This window comes from Aotus nancymaae, unplaced genomic scaffold (assembly GCF_030222135.1).
Source record: "Aotus nancymaae isolate 86718 unplaced genomic scaffold, 86718_ANA_hifiasm-v0.15.2.pri h1tg000036l, whole genome shotgun sequence".
NCBI lineage: Eukaryota > Metazoa > Chordata > Mammalia > Primates > Aotidae > Aotus > Aotus nancymaae.
The window spans coordinates 88,102,489-88,117,426 of NW_026988450.1; the positions used below are offsets into that span (position 1 = coordinate 88,102,489).

General features: G+C 48.4%; 1 protein-coding gene across 1 annotated transcript in view; it reads right to left on the reverse strand.

Moving 5' to 3' along the window:
• Positions 1-14,938, reverse strand: part of TRAPPC9 (trafficking protein particle complex subunit 9) — a 730,305-nt gene that overhangs the window by 545,789 nt on the left and 169,578 nt on the right. The window contains exons 13-15 of the mRNA XM_012461180.2: positions 14,051-14,177; positions 10,146-10,278; positions 2,062-2,225 (exon numbers count right to left, since the gene is read on the reverse strand). Coding sequence (XP_012316603.2) covers positions 2,062-2,225; positions 10,146-10,278; positions 14,051-14,177 — 424 coding nt within the window. The remainder of the gene's footprint in view (positions 1-2,061; positions 2,226-10,145; positions 10,279-14,050; positions 14,178-14,938) is intronic.

Here is a 14,938-nt window from a genome sequence, read left to right on the forward strand (position 1 = left end):
CCACCTCTGGTCTCCCCTCTCTTGGCCAAAGGCCTGGCACAGAAAAGGTAACCCCTCTGCATTCCCGCTGCTCCGGGCGCCTGCCCAGGCCCACCGCCTGGCTTTCACTGTTGGGGTACTTTTGGGTGCTGTGTGGCCTACTCTCAGGGAACAGCTTTTCCTAAGTCCTCCCAGAGTCCCACTTCTGCTCTCACCCTCCCTCTGACCCGGCTTCCACGACACTTGTAGCAGATGCTTTGTGACATGGGGTTGAAATTATTTCCTTGTTTCACAGGGAATGGTCTTATTTTCACTGTTTCTTCATACTTTGTTGTTTGGGGGAGATTTCAAGAGAAAGAGAAGAACAGAAATGCTCCTCTTCTGACACCTTTGTGCAGAGACCGTGCTAAGTCAACAAGTGCCAGCAGGTTCCGCACCGGGCCCCGGCTCTCCAGGGCATGAGACCACCTCCCTGTGACCTCCTTGTGGCTGGAGCAAAGCCTTAGATAAGTGCAAGACCACTCCTCAGGGGCAAGGTAGTGAGGTGAACACATCAGACTTTCATTTTTAATAACTATTTAGCGTAGAACAATTTGCCATAATAACTATTTAGCATAGAACAATTTGCCACTTACAGCTTCACTCAATAAAAATGTGCTTTTTATTCCATGTTGTATGACCAGCACTGAAAGGAAAAAGGGAAAAAAAAAAAAAAAAAAAAAAAAAGAGAAACATTCAAGACCAGGAAAAATCAAATGAATGTGCACCGACAAGCTACTGGTGACTTCCTGCTCCATCCCTGCTCCCTGCTCTGGGCACAGCCGGCCCTCCTGAGCAAGAACAAGAACAGAGAATGCGTGCACGAGGTGGGCTGCTCCATGGGTCCAGCCCCATGACCACGCACACAAACCACTAAAGGACAAGTCTGGATCACTCCCCAGGGCAAGGCTCCTTCCAGGGCAGATACGGACAGGGAGGCTGGGTTAGACAATGCAGACGCATAGCTACATGCTTTACTTCCTACACACACAGATTTCTATCAAAATCACTGGAGGAAATACACAAACAGATGATACCCTGGAATTCTCCAGAGCAGTACAAGCCCAAATGAACCTTTTCTTACACACTCCAAACTCATCTTCTCATGACATCATTCTTTGCCTGCAAGTTCTCCCAAGTTCAGCCCTGGACCTGCCCTCAAGCTGGAACTAACCAGATGGTCTGTGGCTCTACCTCTAAGAAACATTATGATGTCATTGGCATGGGGCATGGGGAGGGAGCCCTCTTCCAGGAAATAACATGTGATTGGTATATCTTCTACTGGAAACTTCACCAGAACTAGTCAAACCCCGTGTGCCTGGTTCATCTCACTCACTCATCAAAAGCACGTAAAACACCCCAAAGTTCTGCTAATTTGCTTTCCCTCTTTTCATTCTGTCTGGTCTCACTGGCCTACAGTTTCTCTAACTTTATTAAATCACCCAGTTTTATTTCCACATATCACTCTTGATACCTTTCCCTCCTCCTATACAATACATTCCCCCTTTGATCAATGCACTCACTAGCCTCTGACACACCAGATGCCCCGCCAAATACGCCCTCCCTAGGTGACTCTTGTAATGTATGTGCCAAATACTAAATCCCGTTTACCCAAGAGGAAATTAAGGCACAGTAGTAACAGTTTCCCAAGGACAAATAGCAAGTAAATGGTAAAGTCAAAATTTCAACACAGGTCCCCTGACCCCAAGCGACACAGGCTGGATGCATTATGGGGTGGATCCCGAATGGACTGCTTCCAGGCCTGCTAATGCTTCTCTCTCACTTATTCAAGAAATAGTTCTGCTAGAAGCTGATGGATGTTCAGGCCTGGGAAAGAGCACTGGGGATACAGAGGTGTGTGCTTGGTCCCGCTGTCTTATGTTGTGTGTTTTTCACGAAGAACTGGTTTCTCACTGTCATGATGGCACCAAGTTAAAAGAGGAAGTTGTTTCTGGATTCTCTGAAAACTGAGTATTTAAAGTATCTCTTCTACAAGTAAACAATACAAAAATTCCCAGGGTCAAAACTGCTTAAGATATCTACCTTTAGTGGTGAGAACTTTTGAGGTGACTTCCAGTTTCTCCAGTGGCTCCATTCCAATATTCTCCAATTTAATGATCAGTTGCTGACTTTCTCCATTGTAAAGCTGGACAGATACATTAGTAGATGTTTCATCACCAGAAGAAGGTTGCAATGAATGTGCAGATCTAAAATAATAATAAAAAGAAGAAATTTAAAGGAGAAAGAAGGAAGAGGCCAAGGTCATTTTAGAATTACTCACATCAGACAGAAGAATCACCATACCCGTGTATTTCAGGAATAGGGGTTAGGAAATCCCGGCTTCACGCATGGAGCTCAGTACCCAGCTAGCAGGAACTTGAACAGCGAGCTGCCACAGGCCTCATGCTTTCCTCATACAGACACGTCTGGGTCTTTGTGTGTCATAAACACGAACGCCCTAACTCAGCCTTCATTTCTCATGTGTACGTGACACATACAAACACTTTAAGTTATGGAGGACAAAAATTAAATGATGAATTGATTCAAAAAAACCATGAATCACGGTCATGCTTAGAAGTGCCTTGGAAAAATCCATAGATTTAAGAGGAAAACATATATGAACCATTCCAGCTAATAACATGAGAACTGAGGTCAAAGAGACATGAGAAGCTGTCCAACAGACCCCTTCCTACAGGGACAGTGAGGGATGCCCACCAACACCCAGTGTCACACAGGGCAGCTGGACCAGACCCTGGGGTCAGGCCGTGTCTGTGGGGCTCCATCCTCGCACCAGTCAGGTGAGGCCCTGGACTGTGGGACAGGCCCTGGACTGTGGGACAGGCCAAGGCAGCCAGGCCAGATGAACGTGCAGCCCGGAGGCCAGGGCCTCCCAAGGCTCCTGCACTAAAGCTCTCAACCTGTAAGGCCTCGCCTAACTTCTACTGACTTTAACTGAATCCACAAAGCTAATTGTCCTGGCTGTGTCCTTCTCAACCCACAGGTGGCAAACAGTGGGTTGCGAAGGAAGTCATTGGTGACCACAGAGAAAAGATATCTGGTAGCAAAATGGGGATAGAAGCCAGTGGACGACAAATAGAGGCACGTGGCAGGTGAGGGTAAATGCCCACAGGGCTCCCTGGAGAAGTTTGGCCACAAAACGAAGGGACAGCTAGAGGAGGTGGCCAGAGGGGGTTGGCAGACATGTTCTCCTCGGCCCTGAGGGTTTCCTGAGGGCCCCACTACCTTCTTCCTGTACTGAAGGATTTCCACAGGGAGCTGCAATTACTCCAACAAACTTGAGCCAACATTTTGTGCTTAGCACAACCAGAAATGGCTCACGAAGTCAGCTAAGCGGACGGTGGACCACCCCACCCAGACACCCTCCAGCTGCCCTTCCGATGCCCAGCTCCTCTTAGCCCTGCTCTCGGGTACAGCACATAGGATCAGAGTCGGATCTGCTTCCCACGCCACGGGAGCACTTGCTATCATACACTTGGTCCAAAGCACAGAAAAGAATGTTCCAGACTCACACCTCTGCCATTCAAGGGAAGAAATGCTGCTTAACAAGAGCCAAGCTCACAGAGCCGGGCACGCGCTTCCTGGGGACTTCTGGCTGCACACTCTGATTGAGGAGCTTCGGCATCCAAACCAACTTTTGGTGAAATAATTGCATAATAAATCAAGGCAAGCTCCTGGGAATTTACATATCTTTAATGTTCATAAGTCAAGAAACACACTTCCTCTGTCAAGGAAGGAAAACGACTCGTGTCCTTACCATAAATGGCGTCTTCCCATCTTTTAGCAGGCAGCCTTTCTTAAGAAAAACTTTGTGGTCACTGTGGATTTGCAGAGGAGGTATCAGGAGAAAAATAAAGCATGGCCAAGACTCACTATTTTGTGTCTCAAACAACAGGATTTTGAGATAAAACTAAACAATGCTTCTGACACTGTAAGGAAAGAAGGAAAGACGGTCCCAGAGCTGAGCAAGCAGGCAGTCACAGGGCCTGGCCGTCACGGTCCCAGCTGCAACGTCCCAGTTTTCACGAGCGGTGGAGCTTGGGGGGACTCAGGCTGGCCCTGAAAAGGAGCTGAGTCCTGAACAGGCCATGGTACTAGAGATGGCAGCAGGGACCCCACTCCAGCCAAAGTCAGGCCCCCAGGGAGGGGCTGCAGAGGCTGGGCAAGGGCCAGGTCCTGTCTCCCAGGAGGAGATGAGGACCAGGAGCTTCTTTGCAGAGAGAAACTCCAGTGTGGGACTATGGATTTACCTCAGCAAACAGTGGGAGGTGGGACTAAGGTCTATGCCAGCGAGACTCTCCTTTTTAAGGAGATGGCCCCTAATACGTGGTCTGTGTTGGGTGAGTCAGCCCCTAGGTCTAAACAGCATAGAAACTGCAAGGGGGAATCACTGGTGCCTGAAGCTAGGCACGCCTGTGTCCCCCGAGCACGCTGTGGGCTCAGCTGCCCTTCCTGTAGCTCTGCCCTCCCCACCCCCACACTGGACCAAAAGCTTTTTCAAGACAGAGACAATTTTTTTTTTTTGAGATGGAGTCACACTCTGTCACTCAGGCTGGAGTGCAGTGGCACAATCTCCACTCACTGCAACCTCCGCCTCCCGAGTTCAAGTGATTATCCTGCCTCAGCCTTCCGAGTAGCTGGGATTACAGGCACAGCACACCTGGCTAATTTTTTTGTATTTTTAGTAGAGACAGGGTTTCACCATATTGGCCAGGCTGGTCTCGAACTCCTAACCTCAGGCCTCAGCCTCCCAAAGTGCTGAGATTATAGGCATGAGCCACCAGGCCCAGCCGGGACTTTTAATCTCTGTATTATCAGCTCCTACCTAGCCAGGTACCTGGCACATAGCAGGTACTTAATAAGTATGTATTGAACAAATTAATAAGCATCTCAAATTTGAAGCACTGTGCAACACAGAAAAGAACCCTAGCAGTAATGACACAGGCCTGGGACATAGTGGCCTGCTGCACACTTCACGGCTGCCTCCTGGTGAGCCTCACCCTGTGCAGTGCGTCTCTTGGCTGCCTGGCCACGGAGAAGGTGGGACAACTCATTTCCACAGGAGACGCCATCAGGCTACCTGCTCCTGACCTCGGCCCTCGTCACTGTCAGTGCTCAAGGCACCACTCTAGCCAGGCTCCAGCTGGGCACGTCCGACTCCCATCCTGGAGTGCTCCCTGCCATGTCCCACCCGCTGCCTACAGGCTCTGCTCCTCTGCATGTCTCCCTCAAGAGGCCTTTCCTGAGAACTCCCTGCAAAGCGGGCCTCGTCATCTGACCCTGCTTCGCCAAGTGAGCTGCCTTCTGTGTCTGAAGATCTGCCTCTTCTGGACATCTCATCTGACCCAGCTGTTTGCGTCTCAGCACTGAATTCTCCTGCGCCATGGTCTGTATTTATTGGGTTGGTTGATTTATCGTTCCCTCTTTGCATTTTTTTCTATGCTTGATTATATGACCAATTGTTGTGGATCTTATAAAGCCCAGTTGAATATCACATCTTCTATGAAGCCTTCCTGAACCACAAAGACAGGGTCAGCCTCACCTTTGTTCTCATAGCACAGGGCCAGTTAGCAAATTTGACTCTATTAGTCTGAGTACCTCCCTTCCAGGCTGTGAACTCATACAAGGGCAGAGGCCTATGTCCAGGGCATTTTTCATTCATTGCTAGTCCTATAGGACCTAAAGCACATGGTAGGTGTTGATAAATGTTTGTGAGTAAATTTAATGAATCAGTCACTGGAACGTTCACGTTAGATTAATAGCAACCAAAACTCACTTAAAGAACAGTCACATTTTATTTCAGGAAATCACCTTAGAAAAATATATACATTATGTACAATTTTTTAAAATAAGAAATAAAAAACAGGGCCGGGCGCGGTGGCTCAAGCCTGTAATCCCAGCACTTTGGGAGGCCGAGGCGGGTGGATCACGAGGTCAACAGATCGAGACCATCCTGGTCAACATGGTGAAACCCCGTCTCTACTAATACAAAAAAATTAGCTGGGCATGGTGGCGCGTGCCTGTAATCCCAGCTACTCAGGAGGCTGAGGCAGGAGAATTGCCTGAACCCAGGAGGCGGAGGTTGCGGTGAGCCGAGATCGCGCCATTGCACTCCAGCCTGGGTAACGAGCGAAACTCCGTCTCAAAAAAAAAAAAAAAAAAAAAAAAAGAAAAGAAATAAAAAACAAACATTTTAACTCCAAATCAGTTCCGCTGGGCCCTCCTCCTCCAGCCCCTGGTCATCAGCAGGGTGAGCTGGGATCCACACTCCTCCCTAGGACCCAGGGTCAGTTTCATGGTGGCCACCCACGGCAGCACATATTCTTGTTGAGAGGTAGCAGGTGCCAGAGCATTTGTGCACTTCCGTCACAGCATCCACAGGACAATAAAAATGGTGGGTCAGGGGCATTATCTTTGGAAACAATTCTAAACGCAGGAGAAAAATGGGGGGATGGCAAAGAGAAGCAGACAGAGGACCCACTTTCTTCACTGCCTTTTATAGCGGACAGGGGCCTTCAGGGAGGCCTTATTAGCAGGACAAATGACAAAGTTGAAGGACCTCTTCTCAAGATATTTTTCCTTTTTGGTAACAGCCACCTTTAGTGTTTCTTCGCCGTAAGCCACTCCCGCCCTTTTGCTGGAGCGGGGGCTGGGGCTCGCTGAGCTGGAGCCAGAGCCGTGGTCTCCTTCACCAGCTCTCTCAGGGTTCACCGCCAGCTTTTGATGGACGGCTGGTGCTCTGTACAGGCCTGTGAGCACGTGCTGCAAAACTGTAGCTGGAGCTAGTGTCCTTCCTAGCCTAGTGCCCACGGGGTGCCACAGTTCTAAAGACAGCAGTGGCAGAATTCAGCAGCAAAGCCTGAGCTGGGAGTCTGCACGTCTGGCTGTTCGAGCTAATGTGCTCAGAAACATCCAGGCCCGGAAGTCCTGGTGGCAGGCTCAGCGGAAATCATGTGTCCACCCATCACTGAAGCCTTGCCAAAATTCACCTTTCTAAACAGTATACAGAGGTATAAAATACACCTAGCTTAAGTATGCAATGCAATCATTTTCAGTAAATTTACAAATCACTGATATCCAGTTTTAACACACGTCGAGCACCCCACAGAGATGCTGCAGATGCACTTCCAATCAGTTCAGTCCCCACGCCACTGCCAGCCTCAGGCAGCCACTAAGCTGCATCCAGCCACTGGAGAGCTGGCTTTCTGGATGTTTCACATCAGGGGACTCAAGCCCTGCGCCTCTCGCGTCTGGCTCTTGTACTCAGCAGCTTGCTTCTGAGGCTGGTCTGCGCTGGGGCGCGTGCCCTTCGTCCCTTCGTTGTGGAGTGGTGTTCCACTGCAGGGACACGCCACATTCTGTTGACTCCTTCACCAGCTGACAGCCATCTGGGCCCTTTCCAGTTTTCTGATTGTGAACGATGCTGCTATGAACATGTGCGTACAGATTTCTGTGTCAACTTATATGTTCAGTTGTCTTGTGCAGACACCTAGGAGTGGAATTGCTGGGTCATACGGTAAAGTTATATGTAACTTCTGAAGAAACTGCCCATGTGCTTTCAAAAGGGATGGCCCATCAGCATCCCTACCAGCCTCACATGAGGGGTCCAGCTTCTCCGACACCTTGCACCCCTGCTATCGTGGGCCCCTGACCAGGTGTGAACTAGGGCCTCACGTGGTGCCAGAGACTAATGATGGCCGCCATCCTTCCAGGTTGCTTGCTAGCTATTTGTATATCCTGTGGTGAAACAGCTACTCACATCTCCTGTCCATTTTTTTAATTAGGTTGTTTGTCTTCTTTTTATTAAGTTTTAAGAGTTCTTAATGAGAATATAAACTCTTTATCAGATATTTAATATGCAAATATTTTCTTCCAGTCTGTAACTTTCATTCTCTTACTGGTGTCTTTGGAAGCATAAAAGCTTTTAATTTTGATGAAGTCCAATCTGTCAACGTTTTATTCCATGGATCCTGCTTTTGGTGTCACACCAAAGAACTCTGCCCAATTCAAGGTCATGATAATTTTCTCTTATTTTCTTCTAAAAGTTATACACTTTCAGCTTTTACACTCAGGTCTATGATCCCTTTTGAGTAAACATTGTCTGTGTTTCATTTTATTCCCCAATTATATGTCACTGTCTCCACCTTTCCTTCCTCTGTCAGAAGACCGCCCTGCCTGCCCCTGTACCCAGCCTATTCCTTTCCCCGCTCCCATTGAGCTTGGTGTCGCCTCCTGGAAACTTCCCTGAGTCCATGACCTCCCCCAACACGTGGGACCTCCCCCATCAGAGTCCTGACAGTGGTGCACTGTGGTTATTCGGCGACTCATCAATCTCCCCACATGACAGAACTTCCCATGAGGACAGAGACCAAGACTGTCATATGGCTGCTACAGTCCCAGCACCCAGCACAGCAACTGGCAAATCAAAGGTTCTATTAAACACATGAACAGGCTTTAAAAACATTTCAGGCCTGTAATCCCAGCACTCTGAGAGGTTGAGGCGGGCAGATCACGAGGTCAAGAGATCAAGACCATCCTGGCCAACATAGTGAAACCCCACCTCTACTAAAATACAAAAAAAATTAGCTGGGCGTGGTGGTGCACGCCTGTAGTCCCAGCTACTCGGGAGGCTGAGGCAGGAGAAATGCTTGAACCCGGGAGGCAGAGGTTGCAGTGAGCCGAGATCGCACCACTGCACTTCAGCCTGGCTCCTGGCAACAGAGCAAGACTTTGTCTCAAAAAAAATTTTTTTTCAGAAAATCCCAAGATACATTTTATAGAAATGGCCAAAAGGATATCCATTAAGTGTTATTCATAAGTGCAAAAATTAATAACAGGCTGGGCGTGGTGGCTTATGCCTGTAATCCCAGCACTTTGGGAGGCCAAGGTGAGTGGATCACTTGAGGTCAGGAGTTTGAGACCAGCCTGGCCAATGTGGCAAAACTCCATCTCTACTGAAAATACAAAAATTAGCCAGATGTGGTGGCGGGTGCCTGTCATCCCAGCTACTCAGGAGACTGAGGCAGGAGAATTGCTTGAACCCGGGAGGTAGAGGTTGCAGTAAGCCGAGATCATGCCACCGTACTCCAGACTGGGCGAGAGAGCAAAATTTCATCTCAAAAAAAAAAAAAAAAAATTGAGACCATCGTAAATTCCAATAGCAAGAAACGAATGGGTATGCAGTTCTGAGATATCGTTATGATGTGCTTCGTTGAAGCGATTAAAATGGAATTTTTTTAAGAATTGGTGAAAACATGAAGAAAAGCTTAGGTTACGTGGTTATGTGAAAAGTAATCTATGACACTATATATGATGTGCTGTAATCTCAACTATTCAAAGACATATTTTTAAATAGGATGGATAAAACACTAGAAGGAAAAATCAACACAAATCATTTATAGTAATTGCTTCTGAGACTCCTGAGATTTCTTTTTCTTTCTTCTTTATGGTTTCCTATAATGCTAAAAACAAACAAGATCAAAACTATTTCTTAAAAGATAAGAGTTGGCTGAGCATGGTGGCTGACATCTGGAATCCCAGCACTTTGGGAAGCCAAGATGGGTAGATTGTTTGAACCAGGAGTTCAAGACCAGACTGGGCAACATGGCAAAGCCCCACCAAAAAATACAAAAATTAGCCAGGTGTAGTGGTGCGAACCTGTAGTCCCAGCTAGGCTGAGGTGGGAGGATCGCTTAAACCTGGGAGGCGGAGATTGCAGTGACCCGAGATCCCACCACTACACTCCAGCCTGGGCGACAGAGCAAGACTCAGTCTCAAAATAATAATAATTAATTAATTAAAATATAATATAAAAGTTTAACTTAAATTCCCTATATTTTTAAGAGAATTCCTAAATTCCCTAATTTTGTTTTTCAAAAGAATTATGATTCCATAGGCTAATTTCACATTTTGTTCTGATCATGGTAAGAAAGATTTCAACTTTGTTCTAATTCATTTTAAGCAAAACATATTGATGTTTATCTTAAAGAAATATTCACCTATATTCTGGTCATAAGAATTACAGGCTCTTTGTGCCATTACAAAAAAAAAAGTAAGACCAAAAATGATGCCGAGGAGCCACTCTGCTCTGTGACCCTCGGGCACACTACCTGGGCAGAGAGGTGCTGATCTGCAGTCTCGGCAAGGCGGGAATGACTTCGACTGTGGAGCCACTGGTTTTGATTCCTGGCAGGTTATCCAGCAGACAGTCACTGAACACACCGAAGACTGTGGTATGGTAACCTGGAACAGAAAATGAACATGTTCAGTCCACTCAGCAACAGTGAGAAGAGCACAGGGCTCCTCTTCAGAGACCTGAGTTCCAAAGCTGCCCGCACACCCACATGCCCGCCCTCAAGCCCCGAGACCCTCACTCTCCTCACCCGTGCTGGGGAGGATAACAGCACCTGCAATCCTGATTCACAAGGCTGGCTGGGCCCAAATGAAAGACTATATGCGAAGGTCCTTGTAAACTACAAATGTCTACTTAATAATCAGTATCTCATCCCTTTACTCATTTGCTTTTCAGATTTATCTAACTCTAAAACGAGAATGATAGTTAATATTCTTTTCCAGGACATAATGTGACTTAATGAGCATTTGAAAAATGCTTCAAAACCTTCTGTTGAGAGATGAAAGTTCAAGAGCCAATTATTGTTATCATAGCTGCTACGTGACATGCCAAATGTGCTCTATGTGTACAAGGACTATAATTTAAGATTAGCAAATTTCCCATGTTAAAAAAAAAAAGTCCACTGGTTAGATAAGCACTAGAAATTGTTTAAGCAAAGCTTTAAAATGGCTTTTGAAATTTCACCAGATAATTATTATAAACAACATTCATTCTGTAACAAAATTAAACAGTACCCAATGGCTAAATGCCTAGGATGACAACTTTTCTGCATTCATAGGAGACTATTACATACTACACAGAGAGGCAGCCACTCCCTCAAGGGCAACTCAGGGCCCTTACATAGCCTCGATCAGTCCTGGCTCACCTCCTGCCAGCTTGAAGCTGCCCTATCAATGTAACTCACATTCACAGCAGCCACGCTTTCTCTAAAGTACACCTCTTCAGAGACGTCTCTAACTGGCAAACGTTTTCCTCCCCAAAACCACATCTGTCTTTTCTATAAAACCTGGTATGATGTGGTTTTGTCTGCTAAGCGGTCATTATTTTACAGTCCTTAATTTAAATCAGCCATTTTCTTTTCTTCCCCTTGCTTAAAATAACTATCATGGCCAGGCGCTGTGGCTCACGCCTGTAATCCCGGCACTTTGGGAGGCCGAGGCGGGTGGTTCACGAGGTCAGGAGTTCAAGATCAGCCTGACCAACATGGTGAAACCCCATCTCTACTAAAAATACAAAAATTAGCTGGGCATGGTGGCACATGCCTGTAATCCCAGCTACTTAGGAGTTGAGGCAGAAGAACTATTTGAACCTGGGAGGCAGAGGTTGCAGTGAGCCAAGATCGCACCAGTGCACACCAGCCTGGGCAACAGAGTGAGACTGTTTCAAAAAAAAAACACCATATAAACCCACAAGTCTGATGACCAATAGCACATCATGATGTGTCTAACAATACAAGATCAGTCTTTTTGACTTCGTTCCCAAATCAGGCCAAAAATGAACACTCACTAGTCTGGACACAGGATAAACTACTAAGAAATGCGTGAGTAAGGCTCCTACTCCTCATCTGTGAACATACTAGTTATGGGTTACATGTTATTCTGAATCAAGCCCTTCACTCCTCATTGTTCCTCTCTAATCTATTAATATCTCCTACCCTCCACTGCCAGGCCTTGGCTATGGTCCTACCTCTGTCCCCCTCTACCTGGGTCCTCGCTGGAGTTTGATCATTGGTATCCCTGCCTCCAGTCCTTCCCATCTTGACAGAGATCCTGGATCCTGAGGGATGGCTCTGAATTGCCCACCTAACCACGTCTCTATTCAAATAACGCAGCAGCCCCACTGCCCCCTGGAGAAAGCTGGCATCCTTCAGCACAGTGTATAAGGAAGGTCCCCAGGTGGGCCCTCTGCCTCCCTTCCAGCCCGTCTCATCCCTGCCAGCCTGCCCTGGACCACCCATTCTGACCACCCCCAGATCCCCCAAATGCACCATGTTCTCTCTTACCACCACATTGTTCTTTCTGCCTGGAACCCTCTTTCTGCTCCCTGTGGACACCCCACCACTCCCTCCATGGCCCACCCCCATTCATTTTAATAGTTTCTAGTTAGCCTTTAAGCCTCAGGGTCACCGAGCAACCCACTCTCCCAGCTGGGTCCATGCCCAGAGTCATTCACTCCAACCGCCACTCCACTCCGTCTTCTGGCTTGGGGCAGGGCACCCTCACCTATAATTACACCCGCCTCCCTCACCCCTAGGGAGTACCCTTCCAGCAAATGTTTGCTCTTCCAGCCAACAAACACACACTGAAGACTACCGTGTGCCAGCCTCCACACTAGGCACTGAGCGAGACACACAAGGCCAGCAAGGACTCCATCGCACCGGACAGGAAGGAGACCACTGCGCAGGGCCTAGGTCAGTGAACACATGCTGAGGAAGGCTCCAGGAGGAAGGGAAGCCTGCACCGAGGACTGGGAAGCCGAGGAGCCAGCCACGGTGGTAAGCACTAGGACAGGGCACAGGCAAAGCCTCGGAAACCCGAGAAAGCTGCCAGAACTAAGGAGTCTTCAGAGACTGAAGTAGGATTTTGCAGGAGGAGAGCTGCAGAGCGGAGGTTGTGGAGGCCAGCAGAAGCCAGACCACACCAGGCTCCAGAGCAACACTTACGGACCTGGCCTTGCTAACAAGGGCCCGGCGAAGGCTATGAGGCTCCCAGTTGAGAGATGCCAGGAGCAGATTCTCACTAGGAAGATCACTGGGCCACAGATAGGAGGTGGGTCTATTAGCAAGCAAGACCAGGGCAGAAACACCCTTCCCAGTGCTTTTGTGACAAACCCTAGAAAAGTTATGATCTGCAAGGCAGGAAGGGGAGGTGGAGGTGGAGAGACGAGGCTGTTCTCGGGAAGCAGTGAGGGAGGGGTTGTGGGGGTGCTGTGAGAGACAGCAAGGGTCAAGGATGAGTCCCAAGAACCCATTAGGGCAAATGGCAAATGATGAGGATGCCTGCACTGAGATGGAGGCTTGACAAGGCAGGGGTGGCTTTGGGGAGGCGAGTTCTGCTTTTCACCTACTGTAAAGGGAAGCTGGGAAGGGCTGGAGGTGCAGGCTGACAAGTCCAGCCCTGGGAATCATCTGCACATTGGAGGAAGTGAAGACAGGAAGGCCAAGGGCATCAGTGGGATCACCTAACGTAGCTTGTGGAAGAGGAAGAATGAACAGGGCCAGGGAACAGAGGGCGAGGGGCGGGAAGGAGAGAAGTGGGGTGTGAGGAAGGCTTGGCTGAGGGTGGGCTGCGCAAGACAAGAGAGACCCAAACAGAAGGGCCAGAGAGGCGGCAAAGCATCTGGAGGGGCAGAGTCACAGCAGCCAGAGGGGAAGGCATGCCACGTGGAGGGTTGGCCAGGGACTCAAAGGGCACTGAGGAGCGAACTTAGAAAAAAACTGAAAAGTCAGCCCCGGATTTAGCCCAAAAATACAATGCTTGTGACAGGAGTTTCGGTGAAGTGAAAAGGGCTGAGTCCAGGATGCAGAGGGTTAAAGGACCCCTGCAGAGGCAGAGAGTGGATTCAGCGTGTATAAACACCCTCTGAGGGTTTCCTGCGAGAAGGAGCAGGAGGAAGGAAGGGAAGGAAGGCTCACTGGAGGAGACTGCGGCAGAAAGGAGCCCAGCAGAGGGAGGAGGGGCAGGGGGTAGGGTCAGAGCACGGGAAGGGCCCCTCCCACCACCACACACCCTGCAGCCCGCAAGCAGGTTTTCTCACACAGTCTTCATTATCTTCTAACTGGTGAGGACTGGCACGATGGGCGATGGGCTCTAGGCCTCACGGAGGCCAGGCAAGGGTTCAGCAGTCCCTCCTGAACAGGAACCACGAAGGGCCTCTCCTTACCATTCACAGTAATTGTTCCCGTTGTCTGCGGGACCCCGACTAGCGTCACTGGGTACAGACCAGATTCAGCCGGAAGAGAAAGTGCCGCAGGGAGAGACTCAAACTCCACTCCACTGGTGAGCAGCCCCTAAAACAAGCAATGCAGCATCATAAGCCCAGACCAGACCTACTGTGTGCGCCCAATTCCAAATGCGCCTTAAGACATTGGCTAGGGCACATCTGGGACTGCTGGAATAAAATGACCAACGGGCATTATAGAAAGCCACAGAGAACTTCAGAGACAGTGTACAGTGTAACGCAAAACCACCTTGACACGGTAAGCACGGTGGGTGCACAGGCGATAAATCACGGATCAACTTATTTTAGCCCTGTTTGCTGTATGTTTAATATTCGTTTTGTCATTTTAACAAATGGGAATGTGAACACAAAAAGAAAATATTTTATTTACAAACAAAAAGAAATAAAAACATACCTGGGCATGGTGGCTCACACCTGAAATCCCAGCACTTCGGGAGGTCAAGGTGGGAAGATCGATTGAGCTCAGGAGCTCAAAAACAACCTGGGCAACATAGTGAGACCACATCTCTACAAAAAAATTTGTAAATGAGCCAGGCAAGGTGGCACACACCTGTGGTCCCAGATACTTGGGAGACTGAGGTGGGATAATCACCTAAACCCAGGAGGCTGAGGCCACAGTGATCACACCACTGCACTCCAGTGTGGCGGACAGAGTGAGACCCTGTATCAATCAATCAATCAATCAATCAATCACATGTGGAAATATACCACCAATTAATATCCCTGCCACTCATCTATGAGTTATCAACACATTTCAGTATGTACTAAGCTTGCTAGCACAGGCTAGTGAACAAGGCAGGCAGATTCCCT